General features: G+C 38.7%; 5 protein-coding genes across 6 annotated transcripts; 3 read left to right on the top strand and 2 right to left on the bottom strand.

Annotated features, from left to right (window-relative positions):
• Nucleotides 1-590: 590 nt before the first annotated feature.
• LOC108039550 (putative zinc finger protein 840) lies at nt 591-5,630 on the bottom strand. Its single transcript, XM_017116590.2, has 3 exons — nt 4,708-5,630; nt 3,950-4,306; nt 591-3,609 (listed from the first exon to the last, which is right to left on the bottom strand). The coding sequence occupies exons 1-3, from the start codon at nt 5,437-5,439 to the stop codon at nt 2,413-2,415; spliced, it is 2,286 nt and encodes a 761-aa protein (XP_016972079.1). The 5' UTR covers nt 5,440-5,630; the 3' UTR covers nt 591-2,412.
• A 594-nt stretch (nt 5,631-6,224) lies between these two features.
• Nucleotides 6,225-8,609, top strand: LOC108039563 (T-complex protein 1 subunit zeta). Its single transcript, XM_017116609.2, has 2 exons — nt 6,225-6,482; nt 6,865-8,609. The coding sequence occupies exons 1-2, from the start codon at nt 6,346-6,348 to the stop codon at nt 8,327-8,329; spliced, it is 1,602 nt and encodes a 533-aa protein (XP_016972098.1). The 5' UTR covers nt 6,225-6,345; the 3' UTR covers nt 8,330-8,609.
• Nucleotides 8,610-8,909: 300 nt separating this feature from the next.
• LOC108039549 (diphosphomevalonate decarboxylase) lies at nt 8,910-11,182 on the top strand. Its single transcript, XM_017116589.1, has 4 exons — nt 8,910-9,043; nt 9,106-9,176; nt 9,869-9,986; nt 10,048-11,182. Exons 1-4 carry the CDS (start codon nt 8,992-8,994, stop codon nt 10,992-10,994), a joined length of 1,188 nt encoding a protein of 395 aa, XP_016972078.1. The 5' UTR covers nt 8,910-8,991; the 3' UTR covers nt 10,995-11,182.
• Nucleotides 11,183-11,811: 629 nt separating this feature from the next.
• On the bottom strand, nt 11,812-24,423 carry LOC108039546 (rho GTPase-activating protein 26). 2 transcript variants are annotated; one of them, XM_017116585.2, is made up of 13 exons: nt 24,028-24,423; nt 19,956-20,367; nt 17,688-17,845; nt 17,365-17,538; nt 16,403-16,618; nt 15,737-15,808; nt 15,631-15,682; nt 14,924-15,237; nt 14,346-14,676; nt 14,184-14,289; nt 12,763-14,082; nt 12,586-12,665; nt 11,812-12,420 (listed from the first exon to the last, which is right to left on the bottom strand). In XM_017116585.2, the coding sequence occupies exons 2-13, from the start codon at nt 20,131-20,133 to the stop codon at nt 12,320-12,322; spliced, it is 3,102 nt and encodes a 1,033-aa protein (XP_016972074.1). In that variant the 5' UTR covers nt 20,134-20,367; nt 24,028-24,423; the 3' UTR covers nt 11,812-12,319. The 2 variants fall into 2 exon arrangements, with proteins under 2 accessions (XP_016972074.1, XP_016972075.1); XM_017116586.2 differs by having other exon boundaries at nt 14,924-15,210.
• On the top strand, nt 17,917-19,808 carry LOC108039547 (kelch-like protein 3). Its single transcript, XM_017116587.1, has 3 exons — nt 17,917-18,194; nt 18,270-18,921; nt 18,990-19,808. The coding sequence occupies exons 1-3, from the start codon at nt 18,142-18,144 to the stop codon at nt 19,662-19,664; spliced, it is 1,380 nt and encodes a 459-aa protein (XP_016972076.1). The 5' UTR covers nt 17,917-18,141; the 3' UTR covers nt 19,665-19,808.
• Nucleotides 24,424-24,997: the final 574 nt, after the last annotated feature.

Here is a 24,997-nt window from a genome sequence, read left to right as displayed (position 1 = left end):
TGTTTTGTCCTTTTTTTAAAAAATTTTTTCGAATGATAATAATTAAAAATATATCTAATCTGTCAGCAAATAGGATGGTTCTGAGTTTTATAAAATATTAAAAAGGTCTTAAGTATCTTTATGCAATAAACTACATTTCTAAAAATGTAATGTCATTATTTGTATTGTCAGGAATAATATTAGATTTATAACTTTAAAAATGTTTCAGTCTTTAATTGAGGTTGTTTTTTTAAAAATTGTTTTTTATAACAATCCATGCAGGCATAATATCGAAATTCCCAACTAAGCATGACAGGGCAGTTTCTGTGACGTAAACACAATCAAAACCATATTATTTAAATCGTAAAAACAATCAAAAGCGACGATTCATAGTATAACGTCCATCACTAGCGTCTAGCTTAAGTGCTATTTACATACCTACCAGACGTGCGACAGCAACTGTAAAGATAATGATAAGGACGTCATCGGCTATCTTTGGAGTGAAATTCTTAAGAGATAACACCCCCTTTGAAGCATGAAAACAGCGTTTTGAATCGGAAAGCAGCGGATAAATAGATATACCCATTAAAAAAAACTCAGTTGGTTGGTTGTTTTGTTTTTAAATTATTTAAACCTATTTATTCGAGAATACTTCGAATATGTGTGTGTATATTGTATCGTACTAAAATCTCATTTGATATTACTAGGATAAATAAAATTGTGATTTGTTTCTTTTTCTCTCAGTTAATTTACATGTTTAGAAGACGCTTCTTATGGTTAAAAATACTCATTATGCTGCTAATTTGTTTATATATTTCGTTTTTATCGGATGAGTTTCTCTTTGCTTTTTGTAGGTTGTGTTTTTTCCGTCTGATTCTCCTGGAAGCGCACTTTTGTTACGATTCTTGTGATTATTAATCTCCTTCTGGCCTTTAAGTTTTTGTCTCCTCGTTGCTGTTAACTATTTCACAATTTGTTTGAATGCTCGTCTAACTCCAAAGGAAACCAAGTTGATCCGTTATCGGCGTGGGCCTTGATAAGGTCTTTGATTTTCGTTAATTTCGCATGAGTAAGCAGCAGATCCGGGTCTGCGAAATTGTGCTAAATGAACTTAGGCCTAAATGAAGCTTCAGCCAGCAGTGGGCTCTCGTTTCCGTATGCTATATTGCCATGGCTATAGCTATGTCTGTTGTCAATAGTTAATCGGCCTGCTCGAGTTATATATTTACAGATGCGGTTACAAATACGGTTACAGTTACGATTACAGGACGAAGCGGCGCGATTTTCGAGACCATAACTCTCGCCTCGAAATGTATTACAGATTCAGTCGTTCGCAGACAGTGCGTTTTGTAGCCATAGGGCAGTGTGGCACTTGCCTTATAGCTGCGCCATGCACTGTACATTACATTTGTATGTGTTTCTCTTTTAGTGGCTTACACTTAATTGTTTGTTAGATGCTTAGAAACTTAGTTATTGCTGTTAATTATCGGTTTAAGTTGCTTGGTTTTCTATTCTGTTTGTCAGTTTGATGGCAAATGCTTGTCTGCACTTTTAGTTTTTGCATATAAATATATAGTTAGTACATAGAATACTTTATGAAATACTTAGTTCTGGAATGCATCGGCTCGCGCACGTCGATTAAAGGGGACGGGGAGGAATGTTTACAATTCTTAAAAGTTAATTACATTCTTTGTGTTATGTGTTTGAGGAGAAGAACTCAAAATTGGCACAGAAATGTTAAGTATTTGTTATTTATTATAAGTACCCATCAAGCCCTCTCTTTCTTTCTGGACTCTCCTCTCTCTATTTCTGTCTATTTGAACTTACTCAAGAATCATTGGGAAGTGGAAGGAAGTGTTGGCCATTTTGCTTAAATCTAAAGTTGCATTCATGGGCGTTGTTAAATACTTTTTGCTCTTAAGTACGTCTACAGGTAAGTGGGTTCATGTAAAATACAACTACATTTAGGTTACTATTAATATATTAAACAAATAATACAAGAGATACCCAGCTTACGTTTCCGATTCAGACAAAATAAGAGGGACATATTTCGAATTTCTAAGGAAACACGTAAGGTGTTCAAATAGACTCCAATTAAAGGTTTCAATACATTTTGACAGTGAAGTGAATTCTACAAAGTATTTCGTAGTTTTAGTTCTTCCACTTTAGTACCTTCAAATTCCAACCGAATCGAATTGCAAATAGGGCTGAACATCGAGTGAGTCTAAATGTAATATTAAGAAAGCTAACTAAGCTGCCTGGGTTGCTGGCAATTTAAAGACGTTACAGTTGCAGTTACAGTTTCAGTTTCAGTTACTTTAAAAACTATTTGACATAGCGCCCACGCCCGCGGCCACGTCCCCGCCCCCGACCGCGGGTCTTGGCCTTGGACCAGTCCTTGTCCTTGTCCTTGTCCCTCTCCCAATCCCTATCTCACAGACTGCTACGACCCGAACGCCCGACAGCGCCGACGGCTCCGTTGGGTCGATTGTGCCGACGCTTGTGAAGATAGAGACCGGCAGCCTGGGCGAACGCCGAGCCGCAGATCTGGCAGACGTAGCGCTTGACCTTGTCGTGGATCTGCTTGTGGTTCTGCAGATTCTTTGTTGACTTGAACGTCTTGCCGCAAATGTCGCACTTGAATTCCTCATTGCTGTAATGCTGCTTCAGGTGCTCAAACAGACTGTTACGCGCTACAAAGGATTTATTGCACTGCGGATAGTCGCATTTGTAGCATCGCTCCCGCTCATCCTGGTGGACAATTCGATGCGCATTCAGGTGGCCCGGCGTGGCGAAGCTGCGGCGGCACACCTCGCATCCATACGGCTTGGCAATGTCACTGCCTCCTCCTCCACCCATTGGATCGTCATCATCGGCCAAGACCTCGGGTGACTTGGAAGCAGTCGCTCCGCCTGCCCGTTTTCGTCGGCCACCGCTACCTCTGGACCCTTCACCTTCAAGTCTGTCCTCCTCCTCCGTGGTCCCACTATCCATGATGCTGTGATTCAGGGCCAGCGAGGGAAGGAACAGCTCCTCGTTGTGCCGCCGCAGGTGCTCATCGTAGTTGGCCTTCTCCCGGAAGCTGGCCGTGCACAGTTCGCAGTTGAACTTTACCTCTGCCACGCCGCCCAAATGCAGTTGCTTGTGGCTGTCGAATTCCTCGGCGTTGTGGAACTGTATGCTGCAAATGTTGCAGTAGTATCCGCCACCCAAACTTGGCTGGTGGGTGAGCATGTGAAGGTCCAGTTCCCTGAGTGTTTGCACAATCTCCGGACAGTGCGCGCACTTGAACGGCGGTATATCGTCGTCCATAAAGTGCATTTGATCATAGTATATATAGTGGGCAATGAACTTCTTGCCGAGGCGCTCGCTATTGAGGCGCTCCATCTTCTGTTTGGAGTAATCGAAGCGCAGCTGGGAGATGCGCTTCGAGATCTGGATGGTAGTCACGTCGATCAGCTGCTGCAGCTCAATGGCCATCTGGTGGAGGCCCTCGCCGCGCCGCTCCTTGCTGCGGTAGTCGGGATCGAAGCGGTTGTAGAAGCACTGGTACCGCTTCACCATGCTCAGCAACTTGGCCGTAGACGTGTCATTCCAAATGGCCGAGAAACGGCGCCGATATGAAGTTTCCTGACGGGAAAAGAAGAGTTATTGATTAGCCATTGGACATTCCCACCCCTATCCTTGTCACATCTACTGAACAATTCTTCTGATTAGGAATTTAGCAATTAGCTAAACTGAGACTACTTAAAAATTACAGTCGGTATTTGCAGAAATGTCTGATAATATATTATGAATGACGTGGAAAATACGTTTAAACCTGCTCCACAACCAATAACAATGTATTTATACTTATAATAATAAAAAGGATGTGTTCTAATTTTTAGATATTCCAAAACATTCTTCTAATTCCGTCGCTTAACGGACAAATGCGAACGTATGAAATCGATTTCAAATGAGGTCCACTAACCTTGACCACGGCATCGGACATCTTGTCATTGTAGCTGTATACCTCGTTGAGGAAGTGCAGCTCCTTGAAGTACCACAGCGTGCTAATGTTGGTCTTCTCCAGAGCCATGCGATTGCACTCCCTCTTGTACACCGTCCGCAGGTTGTCCCACTTGCGGGTGATGGCGTCCTTGGCCAGCGAGATGTTGAAGCGGCTCTTGAACTCCAGCACGATCCAGTCAAGGAAGCGGGCGCGCTTCACACGGTCCCGGAACTGTGCGTTGCCGTGGTCCCACAGAAAGGGGTTGCGCTGATACGAGTGGATGAGGAACTGGATCATCTTGCGGTCCTTGATGTGCATCGTCACCTCTCGGTCGCGCTAAGGGGTGGCAAAATAACGAAACAAACATTACGGAACTGTGTATATATGTAAATTGGGGAGTATTAAGGGTGAAAGCAACGTAATTGAATATGCAAAACCTTAACGTATGCTTAAAAATTCAAAATATTTTATATTCTATTAATTAATATACATATTTTAGTTTTAAAACTCATAGATCTAGCCTGCATTAATTACAATAATTACTATGTAAATACAAAATGCTGCAGTGCTAACATACATGCTACGAAAAAATAATACAAATAAAATATTAGGATTAATTCGAATAAAATTACAGAATAAAAATTTGACGACAATTTGCATTAAAATATAGTATGCAACTAAAGCTCGATCTCTTCCCAAGTGGGTAAAGCGATATGAGGCATAAAAATAGAACTCACTCCCAGCAAGGACTCCTCCACCATCTCATCATAACTGAGAAAGTCAGATTCGGGTCCAAGGCCACTGTGGTTGGCGCCGTCGAAGCCGCTGTAGTCCAAATACTCTCCGGAATTATCGTCCATGTAGCTGTGGTCTGGATCGCCGTAATCGTCCAGAGAGGAATCGCCGTCACCGACGATGAGTGCCTCTCTGGAGATGTCCATCTGGCGCTGTTTAGTGACCTTCTTGCGAGCCCGTTGCTTGGAGCTGACCACCGGGACATCGCTCTCGGGCAGTATAGCTTCGTCCTCATCGTCACCGGCATCGGAATCGGGCAACCGATGCTCGTCGTCCTCCTCGTCGCCGGCCACATCATCGTCGCTGCAGGGTAGCTCCTGCAGCTCCTGTTTAATGACCATCTGCGGCTCCAGCAGCGCCGTGTCCGCGTCCGTTAAGTCTTCGATCTCGTGGAAGTTGGGCAGGTCCCCGTTGCGACTGGAGAGGGACATCGGCTCGCCGAGATTGAAGCCCAGACGCGAGGAGGAGGCGGGATTCGCCACGGACTGGTCGCCCAGGTGAACCGTCTGCATGTGGCCGATGAACGAGTCGAAGTAGAGGAACTTCTCGCTGCAGAAGATGCATCGCAGGGCGAAGTACTGGAAGTCCTCCGTGGCCGTCACCACTCCGCAGTCCTTGGTGCAGTGACGGAAAATCTCCTCGTCGTTGGTACGTGGATACGCCAGGACACTCATCGCGCCGCCTGCAGGTCCTCGTCCTGTCCGGTAGACGCTCGCGATTCAATTGAGGCTCTCGGTACGCTGCGCTGCGGTCGGCGCACTCGAATATCCTGCTTTATTTTACGTTATTTTTATACCGATTTTGCCAATAAAATTGTCGTTTTTTGGTGTTGGTGTATAGAGATGGTATTTAGGGGTACGGTTGCTTTTCGTTTGCTTATCGGCATTGGCTCTAGAACACCTATCGATTAATTATCTTGGAACATGTAAAGTATTTAAATATTTCAAAAAACACATCAGAGTATATGTAACTTAAGTTTGTTAATAAAAAAATTACCACTTTTTTATAAATTTAAAAATGGGTTAACAGTTTTTAAAATATTTAACTTCGCAACAAAACAAGTTTTAAATTAACCTTTAAAATTAATTCAAAACATACTAAAAAAACATTAATTAATAAATAATAAGTAGCTTTGGTGTCTATGATATTTGGATGCCTTATAAATTTGTATATTGTAGATATAAATTATCAATACACAGAATCATAAATGGTCATCTAAATTTAATGAAGTACATTTTATGATATGTAATAAATTCTTTTTAATAATGGTTGAATTATAGAAACTGCCAACTAAAACTTAACTATACCAATTTCACTTAAATTCAACAGAATATATTAAAACAATTTTTCGCACAATAAGCAAACGAAATGGTAACGAAATAGGCTGAAAACAATTGCATGGAGTCCAATTATCGATACTATCGATAGGGCTATTAATGTTTTGAAGTCTCTGCTCGTTTTTTGCCTGGCCACACTTGTCCATTGGTTTCTTCGGCTCACACTCAGCGTGTTTCAATTTGTGCCGAATTCTTGCTTTTATTTACTTAATAAAGAAAATATTTGTTTGATTCCGAGACGATATGGCTTCAATTAGCTTGCTGAACCCCAAGGCCGAGTTCGCCCGCGCCGCCCAGGCACTGGCCATCAACATCAGTGCCGCCAAGGGATTGCAGGATGTGATGCGCACCAATTTGGGACCCAAGGGCACAGTTAAGATGTAAGTAACCAGTCCTTACATCTATTAATCTTAGGTTTAAGTTGTGCCAGCAGTTTAAGTCAAAATTTGAGTTAATATGCACCAAAAAATACATTTTGGCCACAGCTGCGGCGGCCGCAAGTTTGAGGTTAGAGTGGAACTAGCGGCATGCGTCATCGCAAGAGAAAGAGAGGCAATGATGCGACTTGAAACCAATAAGCTTTAAATTTAAGTGTTTTTACCTATTTAAAATAACTGATAGTACACTTGCAAGACTTTGTTTTAATGCAAAATGTATTTAAAGTTCCATATTAACCTCTGTCCTATTCATAAAGTGAGATAGAAAAAGGCGTGACTCTCACGCGCTGTGTGAAAAAACGTACTAATTCCAGAAACTTCGCAGGTTGGTTTCCGGCGCCGGCGACATCAAGATCACCAAGGACGGCAATGTGCTGCTCCACGAGATGCAGATCCAGCACCCCACTGCCTCGATGATTGCCAGGGCCAGCACTGCCCAGGATGATTCCACTGGCGACGGCACCACCACCACGGTGATGCTAATTGGCGAGCTGCTGAAACAGGCGGACATCTATCTGTCGGAGGGACTTCATCCACGCATCATGACCGAGGGATTTGAGAAGGCCCGCGACAAGGCTTTGGAGGTGCTCGACAAGGTCAAAATACCCGTGGAGATCAACAAGAAGAGCCTGGTCGAGGTGGCCAACACCAGTTTGAAGACCAAGGTGCATCCCGCCCTGGCCGATCTGCTGACCGATGTTTGTGTGGACGCCGTGCTGACCATTGCCAGTGCCGACAAGACCAAGCCCGTCGACCTCTACATGGTGGAGCTGATGGAGATGCAGCACAAGACCGATACCGATACGCAGCTGGTGCGTGGCCTGGTCTTGGATCACGGTGCCCGCCATCCGGACATGCCCAAGCGCCTGGAGAATGCTTACATCCTTACTGCCAACGTCTCGCTGGAGTACGAGAAGGCTGAGGTCAACTCGGGCTTCTTCTACAAGACCGCCGAGGAGCGTGAGGCCTTTGTGCGCGCCGAGCGCGACTTCATCGACCAGCGTGTGAAGAAGGTCATCGAGCTGAAGCGTTCCGTGTGCGATGGCACCGAAAAGACCTTTGTTCTGATCAACCAGAAGGGCATCGACCCCATCTCCCTGGACGCTCTAGCCAAGGAGGGCATCCTTGCCCTACGTCGCGCTAAGAGGCGTAACATGGAGCGTCTGGCGCTGGCCTGCGGTGGCACTGCCATGAACTCCTTCGACGATCTGCAGGAGGAGCACTTGGGCTACGCTGGAGTGGTCTATGAGCATGTGCTGGGCGAGAACAAGTACACCTTCGTGGAGGACTGTAAGAACCCGCTTTCGGTCACGATCCTCATCAAGGGGCCCAACAAGCACACGATCACCCAGATCAAGGATGCCATCAGGGACGGTCTGCGGGCCATTAACAACACCATTGCCGATAAGGCCTTGGTGCCCGGAGCTGGAGCCTTCGAGGTGCGCGCCTACAACGAGCTGGTAGCCTTTAAGGATACTATCAAGGGCAAGTCCCGCCTGGCGGTGCAGGCCTTCGCTGATGCCCTGCTGGTCATTCCCAAGACGCTGGCCGTGAACAGTGGCTACGATGCCCAGGACACAATCGTCAAGCTGACAGTGGAGGATCGCCTGAACCCCGAACTGGTCGGCCTGGATCTGGCCACCGGCGAGCCCATGAAACCCGTGGATTTAGGCATCTACGACAACTACATCGTTAAGAAGCAGATCCTCAACTCCTGCTCTATCATCGCCAGCAACCTCCTGCTCGTCGACGAGGTTATGCGTGCGGGCATGACAAGCCTCAAGGGCTAGTCCCTTCCATTTCACCCGATTCATTCTCGTTAACCAAGTTAATGTACCGCCTGCTCTTCAACCCGCGTCTCCCAAAACACCACAACCAAAAGAAAGCTTTTGAGTTTGGAAATACACGAACTTGGAACGGTTGCGGCTGAAAGTATTCACAAAGAAATCTAAAATCATACACAGCTCTATACTTATCGCTAATGTATTTCTCTATTTCTATTACGACTAATGTTTACTTAATACAAACCATTGGTTTAAAAATAAAAACGTAAATTGAAAACTAAGCAAAGTGAATTTTGTTCATATTACTAATAAAAAACTTACAATATATATTTGAAATGACCGTTATTCTATTGAAATCAGCGTTAGAGCAGAAAAGTTAGGAAATCAAGTTATTTGCCTGAGATATTTACCATTATAACACGCCTTGCCTATATTAATTTGGTACAACCTGAGATAAGCAATTCAAAAAAGAAGATTTATAAATATATATATAAAGACCCGATATTTCAGATGCAATTTTTACGGGAATACCCCAAGTATGTTTTGACACCATATGGTATATTTCAACAGTCCATTTTTGGTCACACTGATGTTGAAGTCAACAGTTTGTCGCTTTCGCCGAAACTAAACTAAAGCTGTGTGGATTTCTGAAAGCACATATTTGAAATATGATTTCGGTAACTTGTGTAGCCCCTGTCAATATAGCCCTAATAAAATATTGTAAGTAATTCATCTCACTCGAGTTAATTGGCAAAAGCTCAAGGAACCTACTTTTGTTATAGGGGGAAAGCGTCACGAAGATCTAATACTACCCATCAATGACTCCATTAGCATGACTCTTAGCACAGATGAGGTAAATATTCCAAAAGTTGGGTAAACAGCACGTAACTATTCATTTTCTGAAGATAACACATTGAATATATGAGACTTATATCAAGTACTCTTAATAAACTTAAACTTAAAGCCTGTTCGAATGTACACGCGAAAGTAAATAGAACATGCTTTTATTCGAAAACTTTCTATTTAACATTTTGGACGCCCTAGAGAATTTCACTTTTCCACGCATTTTCTTTGTCTGAGTTTTTCTGTATTTTGTAAAGCTTAACATTTTTAAGAAGCGTCACAATTTTAAGAAATGCATTGTTTTATACCTATTGAAATATTATTTAGAATATTTTTAGAAAATGAATTAATAAATTAAAGTAAAGTTCAAAAAGTTTTCAGCGAAATGATAAATTAAAGAATTTATTTAGATTATAAATGGAACGTCTTATTATAGTTTTTTTGTTATAAAATTTATTTTTAAAATTAAAAACCGTTAAACCCTAAACTTTGGCTTTCAATGTGCCAGTTAAACGGATCGTTGTAGTATCTCAAAAAATCAAAGTATTACATTTGCTTAATGTTAATATGGTAATGTATTTTTATCGCAAATTAAATAAGTGGATAATAAAAAAAATAAATAGTTACACCTTGACAAGAGATTTAATGCGCATGAACAGACGTTAATATTTTCAAATATGTTCCTTTACGCACGATATAAAGTTGTGCGCCAAGACCACAGTGACTGCTTCTGAAACCTTCGAACAGAATCGAATGTGGTTAAATGGGGACGAGGTCCCTTTCGAAGAGGGTTCACGCCTGACGCGCTGTTTAAAAGAAGGTGAGTTCATAAATACATTACCATCACCATGTGCTTAATTCCATATTTATATTGTTTCTAGTTCACCGTCTGGCCTTGGCCAATGGCTCCCAGAAAGTGTCGCCATCGTGGAAAATACACATTGCATCGGTTAACAACTTTCCCACCGCTGCTGGACTGGCATCCAGTGCGGCTGGCTATGCCTGCCTTGTGTATTCCCTAGCCCGTCTGTACGACATCCCGCTCAGTGAGGAGCTAACTACTGTAGCCCGACAGGGCAGTGGATCAGCGTGTCGGAGCTTATATGGCGGGTTTGTCCAGTGGCACCGTGGCGCGCTCGATAATGGCAGTGATTCTGTGGCCAAACAAATTGCATCGTCAAAGCACTGGCCAAACATGCACGTACTCATTCTGGTCGTTAATGATGAACGGAAGAAGACTGCGTCAACAAAGGGAATGCAACAGGCTGTGAAAACGTCTCAACTAATTAGGCACCGGGCAGATAAAGTCGTTCCGGAGAGAATAGCGCAATTAACGGACGCAATTGAAAAACGTGACTTTCAAACATTCGCAGAGATAACAATGAAAGACTCAAATCAGTTTCACGCCATTGCTCTGGATACCTATCCACCATGCGTGTATATGAACGATGTATCCCATAAGATTGCTTCTTTTGTTCATTCTTACAACGAAATAATGGGTAGCTTGCACGCTGCGTACACTTTTGATGCTGGACCAAACGCATGCCTATACGTTCTGGAAGAAAATGTTCCGGAGCTGTTGGATGCAGTTCAAAAAGTGTTCCCAAGTGATTCGATGGACAGTGGAACGTACTTACGAGGTCTTTCCGTACCAAAAGTTGACAGTACACCCAAAATTGGGGATGTCCACAAAACCAAAATCGATATATTAGATATTAATGCAAGAAATGCCTTTAGATATATAATTCACACAAAAGTTGGTGAAGGACCAAAAGAATTAAGCGATAATAATAGTTTAATGATAAATGGATTACCATTGGGCGACTAAGGGATTTTAGGAGACAGTCCATGAACGAAATCGATTTCCAAACTTAAATTTCCATTTAAAATGATAGTTTTCTTGGTGCTCTGGAATCGCATACATTTTTACATTTAAAACTATTTCTGTTATTTATATAAGAATTCTGTTTAAAGAAAGATCAAATAAAATATAATGCGAATCTAAAGTATGTTAAATCACTCTTAGTCATAAATCTCAAATCGGGAGGTATATTCATATTACTAATGTATATTTTAATAAAGTCCAAAAATATTGAAGCATCGCTCCTTCTTCGGCCTACATTCCTAACCTTGTCTCTATTGGACTAATTTTAGCTCAAATATAAAAGAAATATACATGCACAAATTTCTTTGTAGTTGACAGAATAAACAATTTTGGCTAACAATTGTTATTTTACGTATATTTTAACAGCCACAATATACATGACAAACAAAAAAATGAATAGTTACAACCTGACAATAGATTTAATGTGCTCCCTGTTTATGACTTCAAATATGTTTGTTTATGCACATAAATAAAGATTTTTGCAACAAATTTGAGAAATTGTTCAGCACAATAGAATGTTCTTGACTGGTGATCTAGTCTCTTTCGAAGAAGGTTCACGACAGAAAAGTGCATCGAGTGATTAAAGCCCACTACTCACCTGAATAAAACAACCTGCAAAATAAAATTCTTTAAAAAACAAATCACAATCATGGTATGTTTGAAGCTTTAAATATAATTGGACATCGTGAAAAATTGGGTTAAGAGGGTTCTCAGGGTTCCGAGAATCCATGATTTGTAAGAAACTGCTGACAATCAAACAACTTTTTCAACATTCTACGTTTTCTTTGCCTTGCTAAGAAAATATTTATTATTTTTTTTTTTGATATGATATATGGCAGACTTCAGTTTAAAGTTTACATTTTAAGTGATCGAAGCACTGCTATTTATTTTTATACACTTGTATATGTAGTAGATATTAGATACGATGTAATCCATTTTTGCACAAATTACGTGAATTATGTATAAATAAGCAACAAATGAAGAGCGTAACAATTAGTAAATAAATCTTTGCCGTTGCACTGAGTTTATACTCCTTATTAAATAATTAAAAATAAGTACATTTTATGGTCATGGTAATATAATGGTTAACATATTTATAAGGTAAGATTGTGGTTTCATGGGTTGGCATAAAATGAAAATCATCTCATGTATAACCCTTAGGGTTATTAATTTTTACACAACGATTATTTTCAGATTTCCTAATTTTCATTTTAATTTTATCTATCGACGAATGCAAAAAATAAGAGAGAACTCTATAAACTCATAATCTAATGATGAGGCTTTAAGTGTTCCACATAGTTCTCCGGAATGAGTCCTGTTTTGCCGTTTAGTGTTCCTTGCAGCCAGCCAGGTTCGTGAGAGTAACGAACTATGAGGAAAGAAATAAATAGTTTAAATATGTTGTTGCATTACTATTAAGGCTCCTAATTTAAAGCTGTATTTTTATGATATTTTGTAAGTTTAGTGATCAAATGATCTTTTATTTATCTCTAACAGACTGCATTTTTAAGGTTCTATATTTGTCTTCACTTACCATTGGTTATTATTTGGTTGGGCTCAAATGAAAGTTCGCCTTCACTTTCTCCCATACAAGCATAAAGTGTGCGCACACGACTATAAAAAAAGAAAACGACGTTTAGTAAATCGAACAAAATTTCTTCACACAAGATTGGACATATTCTATGGAATGCGAGTTAATACAATTACTTACGCTGTTCCTGTTGACAAATCCCGTTTTATTTGGTTAATGTCACGATTACGATGCATTTTACTGGGCGGATACTCGGAGCTTTCGTTGGTGGAGCCGCCACAGCTATGACTAACTGAGGGCAATGTGGTCGCCGTAACGACTTCATCGCAGGTGGGACCAAGAAGTGGCGACAACGATGAATTCTGTGACGTTATCAGTGCGTACTCATTGGAGTTCCGTGTGTTCAAATGCTGAGTCACATTTCCAGTGCTGTTGGCCACAATGGAGCTGCCCAAGCCATTATTGGAAGAAAGTGAATCACATACGCTGTCGTTGGAGCTCGATGTTGAAGTTGGCATTAGGGGCGAATAATGTTTTGTCTGGCCGTACGAGTGCAGTCCGCGTTGGACGGGTGGATGCTGCTGTGGCCCACTGGCGCAGCCCAGAAAGCGCTCCTTTCGCATTGCAGTATTTGGCGGGGAAACGTTGTTTAGACTAATACGATTGCTTGAGGTAGCACCAGCACTGGAGGTGTTTGTATATATGTGGTTGCTAGAGCCAGATTGCGACACCGGAGTGGCCGTGGTCATCAGGTACTCTGGATGTCGAAAGTTACTCGTACTACTCACAGGAACGGCGTGATGCGCTTGTAACGTCACACCGCCATTGTTGGCAACACTGGCACTTATTATCCCATATTCGGGAGCCACCTCGGCGTCGGTACACGAGCTGGGGACGTATCGTCGGGTGCCCGTCTCGTTTTTCGATACTGTGTGAAGGTTATTGATGCTTCCAATTGTCGGCGACAGTACGCCGTTTAGCATGTGCATCGGAGGTGACAGGGATTTGCACCCAGCACCCCCCGCACTATTAATAACGGTCGATCCACCGCTTGTCATGCCCAGGGCATAGTTGTCGCCATTTGGAATATTTTGCAAGCTAGATGACATTGTGGGCTCTGCACAGTTGGATTTGTTGAATACCCGGTAGATGTTTTGCTGCGCCAGGAACACTGGATTGGCTGCCGTATTACTGCCCATGGCACCCGTGGAAGCAGCTTTTCCTATCTGAGAAGCCCGCGGCATGCGAGTCGGTGGACTGCTGCGACTGGGGTACATGATGCTGGGTGTTTTCGTGGCTTCCGGTGCTTTCACATCAGTGCTGGGCTTGTTTTTGAAAATCCTCTCATAGTTGTCAATCAGAATATTAATGACGATGTTATTAAACTTGATATCCAATATGGCGGCCACTGATTCTTCTCGAGGGCGCAACAGAGTTGGCCCGAAAACTACTCCGAGATTAAATACTGACATTTTGTTCTTCTCGTACTTGCGTGAAACGCTAAATAAATATGAAAATACGTATGAATGAATGTATAAAATTAAAAAGAATAACTTTAAAACCGCAGATACAGATACTTTTGTATCTAAACAACTACTTACTCTGTTAAATGACAAATAACCATATCTAGCATCTGAAAATTAGGTTGTGGTAATTTGTAGACCAGCTTGTGTACCTCATTCACGCGTTGATTTAGGGTTTCTTGCTCTGAAAATATTTGTTTATATTATGTGAAACGATGGGTGACAAATATATATGCTTACTTGCTGCTTCAATGAAGTCACTGTGGTACTGATACGTCATCAATGGCTCATTAAGATTCCGGAGATACATTTTCAGGGCACTCGCAATGGTGTTGCTTTCCATCAAATCACGGTACTTGTCGTCGACAAACACATCTTCTGTTTCTTTATGATTTAGACCCAGAGCTAACAGTTTGCTGATTTTGGTTCCAACACCACTCTTTCGATAAATGCCTTCGTCCTCCAGACCACGGATTTCTAATACCTGAATGCATTTGCGAATGAACATGAATCCGGGCTCATCCAGTTGATATGCTTCGCTGACTTTGATTTTACCGGGAGCCAAATATGTCTTTGTACAGAAAAATGAAATAGACAAGTAAAGTATTAGTAACTATTATGTTTAACAACTTTTGTATGTGATAAAGTATTACTATCCGGGGTGTTATAGAAATCTCTTAGAAACAAATTTAAACCAAATTCTTATCGATTTTGGTAGAGATTTGATTTTGATTTGATTTATAATATTATACTGCTGCTTTATTTTAATTTCTTGAAAGTGAGTTCTATTCATTGACATCTTGATTTAGTGTACTTACTGGCTCCGTGCCATCCATAGCACTTATCCAATATCGATGATCTTTTTCGCTTAACGCTTGAAACGTGTACACGACTCCTGGTTTCTCTTTGAAAGTCAAATCGAAGCAAAACCTCTTCTCAAACTCAGACGCTCGTCGTTGGCAGGAGAACAGCGTCAGTTTTTCGTCATCGCGAGCCTCTGGTCTCGTGAAGTTGTGATTCATTTGATTAAACTGCAGCATGGTGAATTCCCGCTTTTGCTTCTTGAATGTGCAATAGTATTTTGTCCATGTGGCTTTGAATGGCTCTAAAAGGGAGATTTTCAGAATGGAACCTATAATTCGTTCGCAATAAAATAATTAGTTGATGGCAGTGAATTTCGTTGTTATATTATTGATTACTTCTCAACACCAATTTTTTAATTGGGCACCGCGGGCATAAATGCATTCTATTTTTAAGGAAACATATTGTTTAAAGTCATGTTAAAATTTGTATTTAACGTAAAATAATAAATCTTGAATTATAATGTAATATTATTAAGAGTATTCTGTTCAATCAGAAAAAAATATTCAGTTTTCTGCTTTTAAACATTTCTTTTTTTTACTTTTATTTACCCCACAGTTTACCAAAAAATAATTTAAAATTTTAATATAAAATCTTTGAGGCAAGTCAATCCGCAACCAGAAAAAGTAACCCTATAAATGATAATGTAATTTAAAATACGTACTCTTTTCCATTAAAAATAGGTAACCACGTTTAGTAAAAATTTCCTCGGGTTTCTGTTGACAGAAAATGTCAGAAAATAATGCAGTATATTTTGTTTATCAACTTACTGTGCGTTTTTCCATGTACTTTGTTTTTAGTTCAGTCACTTTTTCGCGTGCCTCCTCGAAATTTTCCCGAGTCTGGAAGCAAATGGAAAAATGAGAAAAATTCCGAAGAAAGCCCTGAAAACTTTGCACATGCATTTCTAAAAATAGTTCTCTTCATAAATTTATACTTGTTTATCGAAGAAAAAAATACGGAAATAGGTAAAAAGTGAATTTTTAAAATATTTCCATCCTTTCCAGGAGAAACTAAAAATGTATTTTAATAAAACCATTGGTTTATTAATAAGTTGTTATATTCCTGATGAATATCCTGGAACACCTCTCCTTTGGAATAGTTGTTTTAAAATTAGAATTATAGCTCCAGCGAACGTTTTTTATTTCATTCAAACTTTTGTGCCTTCTCAGCCAACCAATTGTTGATTGTTAAATTTAAAATGTGTTCTATTTTTAGGTATGCTCAAACATCGCCTCAATCAAGTGAAAAATAATATTCAAAATTACTTAAAAACGGATAACACGGATTGTTAGGCTTTCAAGCTTTATTTCATTTGATCGCTCCCATTGGAGGAATATAACCAAAATGTATATACAAACTCTATTTGTTTCAAGACAAATTTCTTAATTTTCTGCCTAAACTACATAGCTATGTTTAAAGTATTGACATCTTACCTTCTGCACCTTGTGCCTTAAATCCTGCAGGTAATCGCGATGATCTTCCGCCTGTTCGTGTGCTGTGTGATAAAAAACCAACCAGCCAGAAATAAATGCAAGCAATATTTCAACAAATTCGAATTTGATTCGTTCCTGCACTTCTTGTATGCGCAAAACATAGCTGAGTGACTCTTGGATATACTCGCGTTCATGCATGCCCAAACTAGCATCAGCCTATAAAATAAAAAATAATTATGTTGTTATTTAGACACGATTAAACTATGTGTAAACTATTACAACTGACAATCTGACTCGAGCAAAACAGACTTCAGATTCGCATCTAAAACATTGCATTACTTGGTTATTTTAAAAGCCTCCAAAAGCACCGGCATTTTATCACCAAAGCAAATAAGATTTGTGTGTTCAGCAACTCAAAATCCCTTAGTCATTTTAGGAAAAAACTCTCCAAATCAAAGTAATTCTTTCAAGGTAAGGAATAACTACTTACATATATAAATACATAGGTGTCGACTGTTATATATTCATGCTAAGATACTGAATTCAATATTGTTTTCTTCAGCGTTAAGTACGCCCTTAAATTAAACAGCAGCCCATATTGTTCGACCCCGAAACCCTCCGTACAAAATTTGCACAGAACCAACGTTTATCTGCGAGAATAAATTTGTAGCAAGGTTTTTTTTCTTAATACAAATAACGATAAGTTATATAATTCAGTAACTAATAAAAGAAGTGTCACAATGAGAAGGACATTTTGTGTTTTATAATTAATTTTTTTATTTAAACCCGATACTCAGCTGTATAACACAGCATAAAAAAGAAAACCTCTTTACAAAAATGGTAGAACAAAATATTTATGTTTAAAAATTTTTTATACTAACTTTGTGGTTTTTTGAGTCAGGTGAGTTTTATGTTTTATACAACAATTTTTATATAGAAATTTTAAAATTTTAATAACTTACCTCCTGAATAGTGTTTTCGGGCTTTTTTGTTGACATATTTAGAAAACGCTCCTGCGATTGACAAAATTTCTCCGTTTTCTTATCAAATTTCTTTTTGTTTTCTTTGACGCCACCAATTTGATTTTTTCGAAAATTCTCCAGTGACTCAATAATATGTTTATCAGCGAGAGTTAGCTATGTAATAAATTGTTCAGATAAAGTTCAAACTGTTTTGGAAAATGGTTACACAGTGGCGAATTGGATCCTATCAAATTTTTGGGAGGTACGCCCTTTAAAAACTGCAGTTCCTTTGAGATCCGCCACTGATCAGTCAAAAGACTTACCATTTTTTCGCGCTCATCTTCAATATTGCCAATTATAGCACCGAATCGTTTAAGGCTTTCACAAATGACATTCTCATCGTCGGTCTGAGCAGTGCCTATGCACTCAAAGTTAAAGTCGGTAAGTAAAATGGCCAATTGTTTCATTCTAGTGGACAGCACTGAAAAAAATGTAATTAAAATTTAATAAAGAATTAAAATAAATATGAAATGATAAGGGGGTTACTTATAACAAAAACATATTAGTTTATATACTTATTAAACCAGATATTTCTCCTTAAAGAGCTCAATTTCTTTTGAATTTGTTTAATATTAATAAAAAGAATTTCACTTTACGAACTGCAAATCCCGTTTGACAATATAATTTTTATAAAAAGTTAGCCATGTGTAACACTTCTCAAAAGCCATAGTAATATACAATAACATCGACTCCCAGTTAAGCACTAAAACTTTAAGAATGGGCAAAGACCGTACCCATTTAACTAAATCAAAACCGGGAGAGTCTTCCAAGTAAGATAGCAACATCTGGCAATAGCCGAATATTGTTTTTAATTAAATTTTGTTATTTTTCCTGGCATTGTGAAGGAGTAATGATCCTGTGCCCAAGGGACATAAGCCATTCCTCGAGTTTGCAAAAGGATCCGTCCAAGTACTCACTAAGGAGGTAAGGGAAGATCTGAGAACTGGTGTTGTTAAGGTGATAAACACAGATTCGCCTATAAAAGTTTTGCTGGAGCATGTTCGGTCGAATACGTATGCAGACGTTGCAGTCACCGTGAAGAACCACTCGTTCATGTGCCACTCCCTTGTACTATGTGCCCACTCAAAGCTGATGGCTAAAAAATTAAACAGTGGCAGCATTTGTTTTAACACACCGAAGCTGTCCGCAAAGGGTTTCAGCCAAGCATATAAATGGATCACTTCCGACCATTACAATTTAGATTGTACTGACTTTATCGACGTTTTGAGAGCCGCATATTATCTAGAAATGCCCGATTTGATCAAGTATTGCTGGAAAATTCTGGATAGTCCAATGTTTAATGAAGTCTCAGCGTTTAGCATACTGTATGAAAGTCGCCACGCTCCCGAATTGTCAAAAGTTCACAAGCTAATGGCCACTCGAATCTCCCAATCACTTATGAGAGTGGCAGCTAGCCATGAATTTCTCTGCCTCAGTGAGCGGCAGGTATGCAGCTTACTGAAATCAAATAGTCTGGCAGTCAACTCGGAAATGGAGGTAGGCTTATTAAAAACCTATAAGTACTCGTATGGTTATTGCATGCTTAAAGAGTCCCTTTTTCACAGGTTTTGTATTGCGCACTGTTGTGGCTCAATCATTTATGGCCAAAGCGCCGTTCATGCACTCAGAAGATATTAAAAAACATTCGCTTTGGTTTCTTGTCACCCACCATGCTGAGCAAGTTTAAGACACAGGATCGAAACAATATAGGTTGCTTTGGCCCAATTCTGACTGTGTTTAGTCAGCTCCCAGGCCTGGGACGTCTTATTCAGGATGCACTGTTCTACAGCAGTTTGATAATAACCTCTCACAAGGACCCAAAGTGCCTCGAAGAGAATATAGAGTATAACCAGATAAAGCTGATAGATCCTCGCCAGTGGATAAGTGATAGTAAATGTGGATACCATCGTATCGTTACCAGGATGTGCCCAAATATGCGTTACGTAACCTTTCGACAATTCAAAGAGTACCTGTATCATCAGCAGAACATCAGAAATATGTATGACAAGGCCAAGTTGTATGCCGTATGCAAAAAGAAAGATGGGATAGAAGTTGTTGATTATCTGAATAAGCCACTTAGCGAAAAACAAGTGTTTTACGAAAGATTAGCCAAACTGAGTCTTTCGCAGTACACGCAAGTTATGAATAACAACTTTAGCCCCTTAGCAATCAAAAAGAAAAAGGCGATGAAGAGTGAAGTAATTCAAATTACTGAAAAAAGCTCAAATTCTTCGAGTTAGACATTTATAATTCATACAATAAAATTGAATTTAATCTATAATATTCACAAGACTTTGTTGCTGATGGACGTACGAATGATAATCTGTTTATTGTGGAACAAAGTATTTCTATTAATATAGGAAGTGCACATTTCGTTAATGTTATTTTAACATCATTAACTAAACTGTGTAGGTACTTACAAAGTTAAAACCGGTTAGTGTCCTTAGTAACAAATATGTACTGCTGAGCATTTAATTTTGCCACGATTTAATAAACCAGTTAATTTAAATGATTGCATGTTTTTAACTTACTTTTTGCCGCACTCATAAGATCTTTGACCTCTTTGATTATTCGTTTTATTTGATGACTAGTATGGTCCAGTTCCTTTTCATGTCGATTTAAATTTTCGCGAAAGTCTGGACTATCGACGATGCATTCTTCAAACTCCAGGGGCTCCAAGCCGCGGCGTATATTTTTGCCGCCGCCCATTGTGGTTTCTTTTGGTTTTATTAATATTGAAGAGTTCCAGGCTGAGTTTCCTTGAATAACCACAGGGTTTAGTTATTCCTTAGTTGCCAATATATTGTGTATATTTGTCAATATTTGAAACTAAAGTGTTTTAAACATTTACAGCAGAAATTACTCCTTTTAAATGTTTGCTTTTACTGCAAATATTTTTCTTCAGTGGTTGATAGTTGCATATTGGTGTTCCTGTGAATATAACTAATACAAAAAAAAATGATTTATTCAATTGCTGCATACGTATAAAAGGTAAGGGTATATATAAACAAAGGATTGCAGTCTAAATTACCCAGTACATAAAACTTTTAGTGGTTTTTTAACATTAAACTAAAATGAAATTTATTACATACAAATATTTGTCGATTACAAATTTTTAGGAGTAATTATTTTAATTAGTCAATTATTTAGAAGTCGAGATGTAGTGTCTTAATGTTCAGAACTATTTAAAATTAAATTAAGCCGAATGTCAGTTAGAAAGGCCACTTAAGTTGTTTTATGCTTTGAGTGCATTATATAAACAAACTTCGTACTTGTTGCCGTTCGATTTCTATTTTGATTTTTGGAAATATGATTTACGGGCAGTAATGGCAATCTAAATAAATAAGAACTCCAGTTAAATAAGCTACGGCTGAGAACATTTGCAACAACCCCGAGGAAAAAGGACAAGGAAATTAAACGAAAGATCTATATTCAAGATGCATGGTGAAGCATACTCCTCTAGTCAAAAGGCTTATGCTTTCAAGAACACCTTTTTTCGAAAAACCGACGTTCTGAGCCAGGATTACTTAGACCATGAATATTACTGGTTTGGGCATCCGATATGAGATCCAAAGATACAACAGATTGAAGGGCTTAGAGATGAGCCACCTCCACATAAAAAGATTTTTTGGATGTTACGTTAAAAGGAGGTCCTCTATGTCATCGTCACCATGAGATGACGATTATATTATACAAAAAAGTGTGAAGTGTGGAGCCACAGAGAATCAGGAATGTTGTTGATCCTCAAAAGGCAATTTAAATATAGCGATAGCTTTCTAAGCTTCATATGACGAAGTTGTTAAGTTAAATGTGTAATCCCGCACGTCCTCCTTAGGTTTGTGACAATTCCTTCCCACCTGGTATTTAAGCCTGTACATAACACAATTCTTCTTCTCTAGTTTTGAAACCTCTGCGCATGGTGGTGCACTGCTAACAGGTGGGCAACATATTCAACAAAGAAAATTTCTTCCATTTTTTTTTGGATATCGTGTTTTTTCCAGATTTCGTCCTCTTGGTTCACAAGGCTCAGTTTTCGGCGTTGAATAAATCAAAGAGGGCTAAGAGTTTTAAAATAAAACTGAAGGCGAATATTGGCGTTGCAGCCCAAAAATCACTGTGACGTTTGCCTGAAATATTAAACGTTTCTTATTAAATCGTTTATTTAAATGTTCTAACAATGTTGAACTCTAACGACAAATACGTATCCAATAACAATATACCGATCTTCAATGGCGATTGACAACTATTCATTTGATTAAGCAGTGCCAACAAACAAACCAAAAATAATGATTATTACAAGGTAGGACAAGGTTTAGTTTAAGGGTATATCTGATTTGATCTACCCCGACAAAGAAAGCAAATTTATTAATTATACCGATCGAAGAATAGAAATTTACTTAAAATTAAATGCAGAAGAACAAGGAAAGGCAACATACGATCGTAGGTATTTAAAAAGAGTTTATGTAAAGAGATTAATTAGAGGAATGGGCTAGATAAAAATTGGGCAGCCATCGCATCGACTACCTTTTGATTTTTTCTTATCGTTTTTTTTTTCGGAACCATCACACTTTTTTAGACTTCTTATCTCTCCCGAATATACAAGCATTTACCAGGGGCATGTTTAACTACATTTGCAAATATATAGCCCCTTAGCCATTTCCCTATCACTATAAAACTAGTCGTTAAGCTGATAAGGCCCCACTGTTACCTAAATGAAAAAATTAAATAACTTCTAAACAACAGGCGAAAATATCTTCTTGACATGAAACAAATACAACCAACATATAATAGATCAGTGCAACGATTAATCTACTCTTACTCTAAGTCAGGATAATATCAGAATTATTCATAAGAACACCAACCAATCAACAGGTAAATGACTCCTTGGAGAAAAGCAAAGGCTACACACTACAAACTCCTGTGGTTCCATGCATGTGTGTTCGTTGACACCAAGAACTCTACCATTTCTGGAGGGCCACTCCCCCTTTATTTGTTGCAAAAGGCACACTTATCGGCACAGTTCAACAGATAGTCCTGAACAAAACAAAAACAATTTACACCAACTAATCTAGCATCTAAGCTAATCAAACAATATGTCAAAATTTGTATGAAACTTTGTTAAGAGTCCTCAAGTAATACTGTCACATGATTAAAAAGAATGTTATCTGCTTATAAATATTTATATTGCATTGGCTAACCACACCTTTATCACACAAAGATATATTGAAATATACAACAAGATTTTCAGAATCTGACATATTGATATCTAAAAACACAAATTTACCAAAGTTAACCCATTTTGCTCCAAAATAATAGACATTTGTGTAACTTTTATCCGGCTTGAAGGCCCTCTAACCACCGACCACCTGTTAGATAACTGCACGTGAATTCTGTCTCAAACCCCTTAATACAGCTCCATACAAAAATTAAAAATGATGGATTATAAAGAATACTAAGTTTATCATGAGAATTTAAACTTGAATGTCAATTATATAATTATAAAAATAAAATATGGAAACGCTGGCAGGAAGTTCTTGCTTGTGGTGCGAAATAACTTTCCAGTGATTTTGCAAATGGAATTCGTTATGTCTTGAAAAAATAACATTTTAAAGATAACAGTCGGATGGAGTTAAGAGTTCAGTATTATCCGAAAACATATTTTTTGGAGCCGATAGTACCATTTGGTGCGAAATCAGTTCATAGCAAATACATACATACACACACAGATTCGTACATATGTATCACACTACAGCAAGAATATTTGGTACAAATTGTGTTCTGCCGCTTTATATGGTTGTGTTGACTTAAAAAATTGTATCGAGAGTTGTAGGTATATGGATATACAAAAATATGTTTATATTATATAGATTGATAATGTAAATCACAGGTGGAGTCGAAGGTCACCGTACCAAGGGCTCGGGAAACTTGTTATTATGTTTAGCATTGTATGCTGGCCGTAATTAGTTAAATAAATACATTAAAACATACTAAATGGAGCTGGTAGTCATCAGCTGACGGAGGTGGTTTGTTGGATGCACACCACCCAATATAAAACACAGCTGTTGCTATGCATTCTTACTACTTTAGTTTACTTCGTGGTAAAGAATAATTTATGTTGGTTTTTAAAGGCTTAAAAACACTTAACCATTGGCATTTCAATTTATCTTATCGCTTTCCTTAGTTATACCAGCCTTAAGTTGTTGATTACACGTACATATGTATGTACATACATACATATGTATATACACCGCCTGTATAGTGGCGATATTGTGTACATGATTTGTTTAAAAATAACTTATTTGTGTTTCCCCTTAATGATAAATTGAAGTCAGTGGTAAATAACTTATTTTCACACTTTGCAACACTATTTATATGAATATGAGGCGTATCGAGAGTTTTTTTTTGCATAAACTTGTTAAATTTCGATGTACATATGTAAACATTCATCTAAAAACTGGTTGCGAGGCCACTAACACCATAATTCGGATTTCGGACATACCCCGTTGGACGAAAAACAACTGCAACACTAAATCCTTTGTTTATATTGTATACATGTAGTTGTTTAAAAAACTAAATAAAATATACATATACATAGATACACACCAGCACAAATATGGAATCACAAATAAATAAATCCTTAAAATTAATCGTTTATTGGATCATTTGAAACACTCTTTATGTGATTTTTGCCCATCGGAATTCACTTATACAAAAAGAAATGCTCTTAGTTACGAAAGGCAACCGTCGGTAGTTTTTCGCGTACCGCAACCGCACACACATTTGTACCGTGTTAAAATTACTCACAGAGTAAACATTAGTGTATGAGTAATTTCCCCAATATCTAATGTTGCTCTCTAAACGGAAATTGACCGCGTCGCGAGTTTCGTATCAATGCACGGATAATATTTAACATTAATTGCACATATTTCGTATTGTTTTCCAGTGCACGACAATATATTACTTGGACTGTTAAATCTCCGATTAGAAAAAAAAAATTAATGTAGGTCTGATAAAAATACACAAGTTATCTGAAGGTGCTGTTAAGTATATAAAATGTGCTGTTAGGCGCAACTAAAAGCCTGTTTCCACGGAGACACATCACACACCAATTATGGTATGGTCCATAAGCTTATGTTATGCTAAAAGTGTTTCAAGATTTCATTATTTCATAAGACAATAGAATGCAAAACTATTTTTAAGACTGGCTGAAACATAAGAGAGCCTCTTTGACAATTCGGGGTTTCACATCTTTCAATAATCCCAACCATTCCTTATTAACGTGCTCTGTGCCATTACGGAATTATAGATCATAGTGTATGCAGACTGGCCCTAGTAGGATATGGGACAGAGAGTGTATATATTTAAAGTGTATATGCTTAATGGTGTCCAGCAAACTTTGGGAAGAGTCCGATAGTGTCCCAAAATACATATTTTATTTTTCAGACAAAATATTTTCCAAAATATTTATGTTTAACTCCCACTGAGCACAAAACTTTTCAGGCCTGCTTGGTTCAGCTGTTCTTGCACTATATTTTCGGTCGCAAATGTTCTTTTTGTCTAAAACATATTTTAA

The sequence above is a fragment of the Drosophila rhopaloa genome, unplaced genomic scaffold, assembly GCF_018152115.1.
Source record: "Drosophila rhopaloa isolate 14029-0021.01 unplaced genomic scaffold, ASM1815211v1 contig_3, whole genome shotgun sequence".
In the NCBI taxonomy this organism is placed as follows: Eukaryota; Metazoa; Arthropoda; class Insecta; order Diptera; family Drosophilidae; genus Drosophila; species Drosophila rhopaloa.
Note: the sequence above shows the minus strand (reverse complement) of the source record. Positions and strands in the feature narration are given on the sequence as shown.

Coding starts and splice junctions, on each gene's coding strand:
- LOC108039563 (XM_017116609.2), top strand. CDS start 6,346: ATGGCTTCAATTAGCTTGCTGAACCCCAAGGCCGAGTTCGCCCGCGCC. Junction 6,483..6,864: donor CCCAAGGGCACAGTTAAGAT/GTAAGTAACCAG, acceptor GAAACTTCGCAG/GTTGGTTTCCGGCGCCGGCG.
- LOC108039549 (XM_017116589.1), top strand. CDS start 8,992: ATGATTTCGGTAACTTGTGTAGCCCCTGTCAATATAGCCCTAATAAAA. Junction 9,044..9,105: donor TATAGCCCTAATAAAATATT/GTAAGTAATTCA, acceptor CTTTTGTTATAG/GGGGAAAGCGTCACGAAGAT. Junction 9,987..10,047: donor GACGCGCTGTTTAAAAGAAG/GTGAGTTCATAA, acceptor TATTGTTTCTAG/TTCACCGTCTGGCCTTGGCC.
- LOC108039550 (XM_017116590.2), bottom strand. CDS start 5,439: ATGAGTGTCCTGGCGTATCCACGTACCAACGACGAGGAGATTTTCCGT. Junction 4,307..4,707: donor TGGAGGAGTCCTTGCTGGGA/GTGAGTTCTATT, acceptor GCCACCCCTTAG/CGCGACCGAGAGGTGACGAT. Junction 3,610..3,949: donor TGTCCGATGCCGTGGTCAAG/GTTAGTGGACCT, acceptor TTTTCCCGTCAG/GAAACTTCATATCGGCGCCG.
- LOC108039547 (XM_017116587.1), top strand. CDS start 18,142: ATGGGCAAAGACCGTACCCATTTAACTAAATCAAAACCGGGAGAGTCT. Junction 18,195..18,269: donor AAACCGGGAGAGTCTTCCAA/GTAAGATAGCAA, acceptor GGCATTGTGAAG/GAGTAATGATCCTGTGCCCA. Junction 18,922..18,989: donor CAGTCAACTCGGAAATGGAG/GTAGGCTTATTA, acceptor CCTTTTTCACAG/GTTTTGTATTGCGCACTGTT.
- LOC108039546 (XM_017116585.2), bottom strand. CDS start 20,133: ATGGGCGGCGGCAAAAATATACGCCGCGGCTTGGAGCCCCTGGAGTTT. Junction 17,846..19,955: donor TCTTATGAGTGCGGCAAAAA/GTAAGTTAAAAA, acceptor CATTTTTTTCAG/TGCTGTCCACTAGAATGAAA. Junction 14,083..14,183: donor GTTATTTGTCATTTAACAGA/GTAAGTAGTTGT, acceptor ATATTTATTTAG/CGTTTCACGCAAGTACGAGA.